Below are 8,252 nucleotides of genomic sequence, written 5' to 3' on the forward strand. Positions count from 1 at the left end.
CAGTCGACCAGATCGCTGATATCGCAAAGAAGGCTGTCGAGGGCATTGTGGCGAGGCCGGCGCTGACGCAGTCGCTCAAGGGTGTGCTGTCGTCGGGCGTGGCCAAGTCGCTGACGTACATGCAGGCCAAGAACGAAAAGTCCAAACAGGCATAGAGCGGAACATACGCGTGTAATTGAGACAAAAATAAAAAGAGAAAAAACAAGGGACTGACAATGTCTAGAGTGTGTATGCTGGGCCTACGACAGCTTGACGAGGCGGTAGATGCGGCGAATAAAGAAGTAGGCGGCAAAGAAGCCCATGGAGCCAGTGCACAGCGCGTACGCAGTCGCAATTAGCAGCGACTGCACAAAAAAGGTCAGTGTCGGCACAAAGCCGCCCACGCCAGGCATGCCCGCACGCACCCGCGAGAAGTAGTAGAAGATCGAGTAGGCCAGGATATAGATGGCCGAGCTGGCGCCGTAGGCAAAGGCACGCCACCACCACTGGTGCACTCCGGCATTGAGCGCCATCCAGACCATGATGATGGTGGTCTCGCAGACTGTCACCGCCAGGATCAGCCCCACGATCAGCGCAAACCCGTATTCGTAGTAGAACGAGTCCTGCCAGATGGACTTGAGCACAAAGAACAGCTCGATGAAGATGACAGCGAACGGCAGCGCGCCAGCCAGCAGCATGCTGGGCACCGGCTGCAGGTACGTGGGGATCGGCGGCACGGGGCGGGGGATCGGGTTGGTGCGAGCCGGCTCCGAGTACGGCTTGCGGCGGAAGCCGAACCACGCGCCCAGCAGCGTCAGCGGCAGCTCCACGCAGAGCCACAGCGCCAGCAGCAGCAGAATGGTGCTGAAAGGCATGGCTGCCGACGAGGCGCGGTACCACAGGAACAAGTTGAGGAACAGCGAAGTACCGATCAGCATGCCCGGGACCAGCGCAGCCGTCATGACTGCGTTCTTGAACCAATTGCTGCCACCCCACGTGCGGTACAGGTGGCTGCTGTAGTAGCCGGCGGCTGCACCGGTCAGCAGGAACCACACAATGCCCGTAGTCAGCAGCCCGCCGCGGTACGACGGGCTCAGCACACCTAGCAGCCCGAAGCCCGTGGTGACGATGAACGTATACATCACCTGCACCGCCGCCCCCAGCAACGGCGCCAGCAGCCCGCCGTATGCCGGTGCGCGGAACACATCGCCATGCAGCAGCTTCCATCCCGACGTCTCCTCGATGTCATGGAAGTCGTCGGTGGCCACCAGATCGCGATTAAGCATGCGCATCAGAATCACCGCCACCACGCCTGTCAGCAGCAGGATGATCACTGCCGAGTTGAAGATCGAGTACCAGTGCACCTGCGGATCCGACGTCGCCAGTACCGGTCCCACCGGTGCGTCCAGTGCACTGCCGGGTCCTCGATCCACCGCACCGAGTACGAGTACGTGATCGTCTGCGCGCGCCGCTCGCCCACCACCAGCGGCGGCAGTGCGCTGGTCGCGTTGAGATTCGGGCACGACGACGATGAGTTCTGGATCGACCGCGGGTACACCTCGAATCCGACGATGCGCCGTGCCTCGCCGCGCTTCTCGTACAGAATGTGCATTGTCATGTGGTTGTTGAGGTGCGCTATCTGCCGCCCCCGATCGTACGAACCGATCCTGAACCCGGGCTCGTATTCCTTGCGCTGCTTGTCCTTGGCCGACACATACGTGGTCGCCCCAGGCAGCTTGTCGACAATCCACTCCACCAGATAGTCCTGCTCCACGAACCGCCCCGCTGCTGCGTCTGCGTCGGCACTCAGGAACTTTGTGCAGAGCACTTGGCACGGCACGTCCTGCCCCATCGTCAGCACGTAGTCCGACGAAGCAATGCGGTCGCCACGCAGCACCTCGCCCACGTTGAGCCACGGCCGCTGGATGTCGTTGGGCTTGCACACAAACGGCAGGTCGTAGTATGCAAACGGCAGCGGCACATGCTCTGAGAACACCCGGTTGACATTCAGCGGCACCCGCTCGCCCGCCTTGAACGACCGCGGGCCCATTGACGGAATGTAGAACCCCTGCGCGCCTGCCACCAGCGCGGCTGCTCCTAGTAGTGCGTGTAGTGGCCTCATCAAGAATGTATGTGCAAATTGGAATCGACGCAATGAAAGCTGGAAAGACAGTTCCCTGCCGCCAGCACGCCCCGTGCTATACCGCCAGCCCTTTTCTCGCGCCTGAACCTGCTGCCCAATCCAGCACGGCCCAGGCTCACCAGGCCCTGTGCCAAGCCTTTCTAATCCCCTGGCGGCCACGGCGAGCTGGCCCTGCACTTCTTCTCTGCACACACCTTGTAGCTATCTATTTCCGCAACTTGCACTCAGGAAATGCCCCTCAAGTCGACCGCCAAATTGACGCTCCCATTGCTCCAGAGAATGTGCCACCGGCCTCGGCCCCACCGCTGCCGCCGCCGTCATACGACGACGTCATGTCTGATATTGCCTCGGGCTCCAGTACCGCAGCAGCCGGCCCATCAACCTCTGCTGCACCGCGCCGCCGCAACTCCACCGGCAAGGGTGGCGCCGGGCCCTTCAGCGACAACAGCATCCCTCCGAGCCCTGACAGCTCACCGCCGCTGGAAGAGAGCCAGCCGCTGATTCACCCGCAGTCATCCGCTGCGCCCAACCGCCACCCACATAATCCTGCCGAGTTGTCATCACGCGAGTTCTTCGCCCTCGCTCGAGTACAAGCGCTCGGTCCAAGGGATACTCGTCGTCAGACCAGTGGCTCAACACCGATGTCATGGCCCTGCACCGATTCCTCAGCGAAAGCAACGAGCGCCCACGGGTGTCTGTCGAAGTGGTCGGTAAGTAGCCTTGGCCGCATCTCGTCGGTTCGGTGCCAAGGCGATACGTGATTTTTGCACATGATTTGCTAACACCATTCCTCCACTCATTAATTTCCACATTGCAGGCTCGGCATATGGAGGACCGTGTTGTGAGCGCACCTACAACGAGAATGGCCAAACACGCCACGAATCACACACCCACCAAGACCGCATCGTCGACTTCAAGTTCACCCTCGAGCTGACTCCCTACATCCACGAAAAAGGCAACCTATTCACTGCGCGCACGCCCACCGGCGAGCCCTACGACATCATGAAGGTCCTGAACGACTACGTCAAGGCCGAGAATATCCTGAAGGAGCTGCGGGTCCAAAAGAAGGTCATCTGGGACTACGACCTGGTGCGCAGAGAGCTGACCGAGTACATTAAATCCGTCGGCTACCCGCACTCGGTCGCTGTCTCGTTCCCCATGGAGCACGACCGCATCGTTGTCAAGTCGCACAGTGATGTTGCTCGCGTCTGGCGCCACCCCGTCACCTCCTTCCTCTGCTTCATCACCTGCGCCTGCCTAGTCGGCTGGCCCATCCAGTACTTTGCCACCCGCCGGTGGAAGAACAAGATCATGTCTGACTTTGTTGTCGTCGCCAGTCCCAGAGACTTTGTCGCCCGCAACCACGAGTTTATCCGGAACCAGGTCTCGTGGAGTACGCGCCCGTACCCGTTCCCCATGCCCAGCTCGTGCTGATACACACCAACCGACACCTCTCCCTTTTCGATTCATGTACTTCTTGGCAATATGCTATCTAAATTCTAACCGGTACCTCTCCGGACCTTCGGTTCATGGCCAACCTCCGTAGAAGCGAGGGCTTGCCACACTGTCGATCCAGCTGCGTAGTGCACATGCCAGTGCGATTTGCTTGGAACAATAAGCCCAGGCGATTTTACTGTCCAGCAGCAAGCTGCCCTCATTTTTAAACACCACCCTGCCCGTTCCTTCTCTCCTACGCTCTCCACTCATTTTCGTCATTCAGATCTTTTCAAGTATGGACCCCCTCAACCCCGCATCGTTCAGCCACAGGTTTGCCCGTCAACGGCATCAACCTGCACTATGTCGACGAGGGCTCCGGTCCCAAAACAGTAATTTGCGTCCACGGCTTCCCGGACCTCTGGTACGGCTGGCGCTACCAGATTCCCTATCTGGTCAAACTCGGGTACCGCGTGATTGTGCCTGATGTGCGCGGCTACGGCCAGACTGACGCACCGGCGGGGATTGCCAGCTACACGTCCAAGACCATTGTCAAGGACTTGGTCGGCCTGCTCGACGTTCTGAATATCGCGATGCCGTGTGGGTAGGCCACGATTGGGGAGCATGGATGGTCTGGCGCGCTGCTCTCTGGCACCCTGAGCGGGTGCGTGCTGTAGCCGCATATTGTATCGTATACACCGACCATGCCCACGCACATCCCTTGGAGCAGGTCGCCAAGCGCCGCCCGAACTGGAAGTACCAAGTCTATTTCAGCAAAGAGTCAACAACTGCAAAGCTCAATGCCGAAATCCCACTGTTTCTCACCACCATTTTGCGGTCGCACAAGGATGCCATGTATACGTCGGTCTTTAGCGAGTCTGTACCCATTGACAAGCGCACTATTGCTGATGCCCGAGGTGCTCAGCGCAGCGAAATGCTGGCGGAGTCTGAGCTTGGATACCACATCAGCGAGTACCAGCGCCATGGAATGGAGGGGCCGCTCAACTACTACCGCGTGCATGAGCTGAACTGGCAGGAAGAAAGCAGCGCTGGTTTCAAACTTGATAGGATCCACAAGCCGTGCTAATGGTTACTGCCGGCAAGGATAAGGCGTTGCCAGCTGCGTGGACCAAGGACATGGACAAATATATCCCAAACCTCATGCGAGTCCATATCGAGGATTCGGGACATTGGATCATGATTGAGCAGAAAGAGTTGGCAAACAAAGCTCTTGGAAAATTCCTGGCCACGCTGGATCACACCAGTGCTAAGTTTAGTTGCCAGTATATTCGATGTCAGCGCCTGCCACATACGCTGTCATCAAGCAAGTAGTGGTTTCAAAGTAGAAATTAACCTTGTCTAGTCATTTTGAGACATGAGCTGCATCCCAAAGCGCCTACTACTGTTTATTTGGCAGTAGTATGTTGTGCTTCTGGTGACAAGCTTGTCGCTAACCCAAGGGAAGCACCAAGACAAACGTACTCTCGAGAACTGCTGGTTGGATGTCATAATGCTAGTGACGATGCGGAGTAGGCGTGTCACATATACAAGAACTAGCAGTGTCCTCACGTCTATCAGAATCGCAAAGAGTCATGATCGGTTCCAATGTCTCTTTTACCTCTGCAGTTGTATACACTGCAGAGCTGACATTCTAACAGGACATGCTTGTTGACATTGTGGAACACGGAGCCCATGAGGCATAGCTGCTAACCGCTAGAGGTGCAGTGCTTGCAGCTGACGAAGGTGTCTTATAGCCAGATCCAGGGACATAGACAGCAGGGCCAGGAATCGGGTATGAAGTGAAGTTTTTGTTACGGGCAGAGTACTTGGACTCGTTCGATGCCTGGTACGCCTTGGTGATGTCGTAGCCTTTGGGCCCAACACTGCCGCCACCAGTAACCGAGATGTGCGCACAGTTGACAAACAATGAGTCGGCGTTGCCCTTGAAAGTCGGGCATATGAATTCTCCACGCACAATGTAATCGCCATCCTTGATATCGGCAGAGATTGTGAAATTGACCTTGCCTCCGCCTTCATGGATCTGATCCATGCACCACTTGTTGGTGTTGCGTTGTAGCCCTACTCGAATACCTTGAACCACGAGGCACCAAGTCCGTTTGTCGAGGCAGGAACCATGTTCACAGTACAGGCACATTTGTGGCCATGGCTGATGTACGGATCAGACGGGCTGTCCTTATTGAGATGCCACTCGAAGACTGTGTCGGAGCCAGCCTTTGCAGCGCAGGTCTTCGCAGCAGTGGAATTGAGATTGTTGATGCCGCAAATCATCCCCTGGGTTCTGTCGTTTACCACATACCAGTTCCTGCTGCTGGCATTCCAGTACCGGCGGATGCAGGTGCCTTCAGACTTGCGCTCGCCGTTGAAGATGTCATAGCTGAGATAGGTGTGTGCCATGACAGCAGACGCGAGAGTGAGGGAGGAGAAGAAGGTGAATAACCCCATTGCAGCAGAATAGATCCTTGGGAGCCCGGCGTTAGACGCTTGATAGTGGAGGAGTAGTTACCAGCCTTGAACCACCAAAGCGCAGTTTGTATGTGAAAGTGGGGCTGTGTTGGAAGGTTGCTAAGACAGCTGCTAATTATTGTGAGCACAGCCTGTCCTGGATCAAGACTATTTGTATAGTTGCGAGATACGGCATTCCTGGTATGGAAATGTAAAGCTTGATGTACATGGGTTTGAGCTGCCACTCAAACCGACCCAAAGAACAACCTTGTACCATGCTGTCCTAAACCGGCTTTGATTTGCGCGTCACGCTGGAGACCCAGAAATATCTCCGACCTGCAAAGCCAGAATACTGGGTGGAGGCGTAGGTCAGCTGGCACATATTGCGCACCCGAGACGCACATGCGGACTGGCCATTGCAGGGTCGGCTTGCTTTATTTTTGGAGCGGCACATCCAAGCCAAATGTCAACAGCACCACATTTTATATTGAAGTGCGATCTGCGCATTCGGTCAGCTACAAAGAGGTGTGCTTTCTCTTCAAGGACGACAGCCCACTCTGGATGGCAGCACTATCCCAGGTTTACTCCATGCATGACTGGTTGCATGATATAGGTGCGAATGAGAGGTGCTTCGGGAATACCTCTCGAATGAATGCGTGGACAGGGATTCGGATTTGGAATGATTCCAAGACCAGGATGGGATATTGATAGGATGCCGGCAATACGGTGGGAGCAGTGATGCAGTGTAGCGTGCAGACAAACCAAACTGCACCTCCGATAACTGCATGCTGCGTAGATGTGCTATCGTATGGTGCTGCTAGGTGCTGTGGATAAACTGTGCAAACTGATCGCAATATTCCAAACCCGATGAATCCCCAGCGCAGGTTACGGGGCAGGCAAGTCAGGCATCCGCCTGGGTAAATGCTAGGTGCATTGGGCTGTTCATATATGCGCCAAACCTTTGCATTGGACATTGCACACTGCCTGCTTCCACTCCGCTCTGCACTCACTCGTTGCAATGGATTTTGACCAGAATAGACAGCGAGGACGACCATTTGCATTTGATCCCAGTGGCATGCAGTCACCGCTTCCACGGAGCGCACGCCCGCTGAACCTCGGCTTTAGTGGTTCAACAGCCATTCAAAGCAACAGCAGTACGACATATGCAAAGCCGATTCTGATGCCAACGTCTATCAGACCTGTGGGAAGCGATTATAGCAGGCAGAAGCAGGAGCGCCTCAAGCGCAAACACACCGCAAAGCACAGGTATCAGACCCACACCACTGAATCGCAGCAGACAGGAATAAGGATTCAGTACCAGCGCCAAAGACAGCAAGCGCAAGTGGAAATAGCACTAAAGGCAAGCGAGGACTACAAAGTAATTGGCATAGGTAATCAACGCTGATAGCCATGAATAATGCTGACACGTCATGCTGCTGGGTAGACAGCAGTACAAACAACAGCGCACATGTTCAGTTGCCTGTGCAAAAGAGAACCAAGGCACAACACACCAGGTCTTGAAGCGGGCAGTCGGCAGTGTGCTTGGTGCTATCGAACAGCGACATGAGGCTAGCCGGGTCGTGATTCGGGATTCAAGCGACGACGAGTTCAGCGGGAGCATTGACTTTCCTGACGACATCCTGCAGATGAGCCCAGGCGACTGGGTCTGTCTGATGCGTTAGCCAAGCCAACAGGGATTGCAGAGCAGGGAGCCGCAAAAACAGAGGAGCCAGAGGAGCCAGAGGAGCCAGAGGAGCCAGAGTTTGACCCAGATCTCACCCCTGCAGCTGCAATCCAGCACATCAAAGGCAAGCAGCACGCTTATGTGTCATCCAGCCACGTAACTGACCATTAATGAATACGGTGTCAATGTAGACATCCAGACCACAGTCAGCAGCTTGGCGGAGCAAGGGATTGCAATAGTCAGGTAAGCAGCGCGATTCAGCAGAAGCTACAGCCACCTGCCCCACGCATCCACCCTAACCGAGCACCAACTCCACCTGTAGCGACATGGAGACGATGCTTGCAACCTACCAGCATGCAGTGGACCAGGCAGTCGCCGCTGAGACCAAGCACAAGTCGGCGGTTCTTGCGCAGTGGGAAGAGGTCAAGAAGGACGCGCAGCACCTGCTCAGATCGGTGCGGATGACTGCATCTGCACTTGGCACTTAGCTAGAATATGAAGGCGCAAGAGCACAGCAGCACCAGCACCAGCACCAGCACCAGCACCACA

At 56.1% G+C, this 8,252-nt stretch overlaps 3 protein-coding genes across 3 annotated transcripts; 2 read left to right on the top strand and 1 right to left on the bottom strand.

Annotated features, from left to right (window-relative positions):
* Nucleotides 1-2,133: 2,133 nt before the first annotated feature.
* On the top strand, nt 2,134-4,643 carry DL89DRAFT_296926 (uncharacterized protein; the record flags this gene model as incomplete). The annotated part of the gene is made up of 7 exons (XM_040890731.1): nt 2,134-2,151; nt 2,401-2,690; nt 2,717-2,832; nt 3,021-3,515; nt 3,890-4,134; nt 4,165-4,224; nt 4,284-4,643. The coding sequence occupies 7 exons, from the start codon at nt 2,134-2,136 to the stop codon at nt 4,641-4,643; spliced, it is 1,584 nt and encodes a 527-aa protein (XP_040739383.1).
* Nucleotides 4,644-5,262: 619 nt separating this feature from the next.
* Nucleotides 5,263-5,971, bottom strand: DL89DRAFT_296927 (uncharacterized protein; the record flags this gene model as incomplete). The annotated part of the gene is made up of 3 exons (XM_040890732.1): nt 5,263-5,283; nt 5,325-5,612; nt 5,648-5,971. 3 exons carry the CDS (start codon nt 5,969-5,971, stop codon nt 5,263-5,265), a joined length of 633 nt encoding a protein of 210 aa, XP_040739384.1.
* A 1,066-nt stretch (nt 5,972-7,037) lies between these two features.
* DL89DRAFT_261887 (uncharacterized protein) lies at nt 7,038-8,191 on the top strand (the record flags this gene model as incomplete). Its single annotated transcript, XM_040885856.1, has 5 exons — nt 7,038-7,397; nt 7,468-7,683; nt 7,707-7,859; nt 7,903-7,946; nt 8,026-8,191. The coding sequence occupies 5 exons, from the start codon at nt 7,038-7,040 to the stop codon at nt 8,189-8,191; spliced, it is 939 nt and encodes a 312-aa protein (XP_040739385.1).
* Between the last annotated feature and the right edge of the window lie 61 nt (nt 8,192-8,252).

Source organism: Linderina pennispora, assembly GCF_002104995.1.
Source record: "Linderina pennispora strain ATCC 12442 chromosome Unknown DL89scaffold_64, whole genome shotgun sequence".
In the NCBI taxonomy this organism is placed as follows: domain Eukaryota; kingdom Fungi; phylum Kickxellomycota; class Kickxellomycetes; order Kickxellales; family Kickxellaceae; genus Linderina; species Linderina pennispora.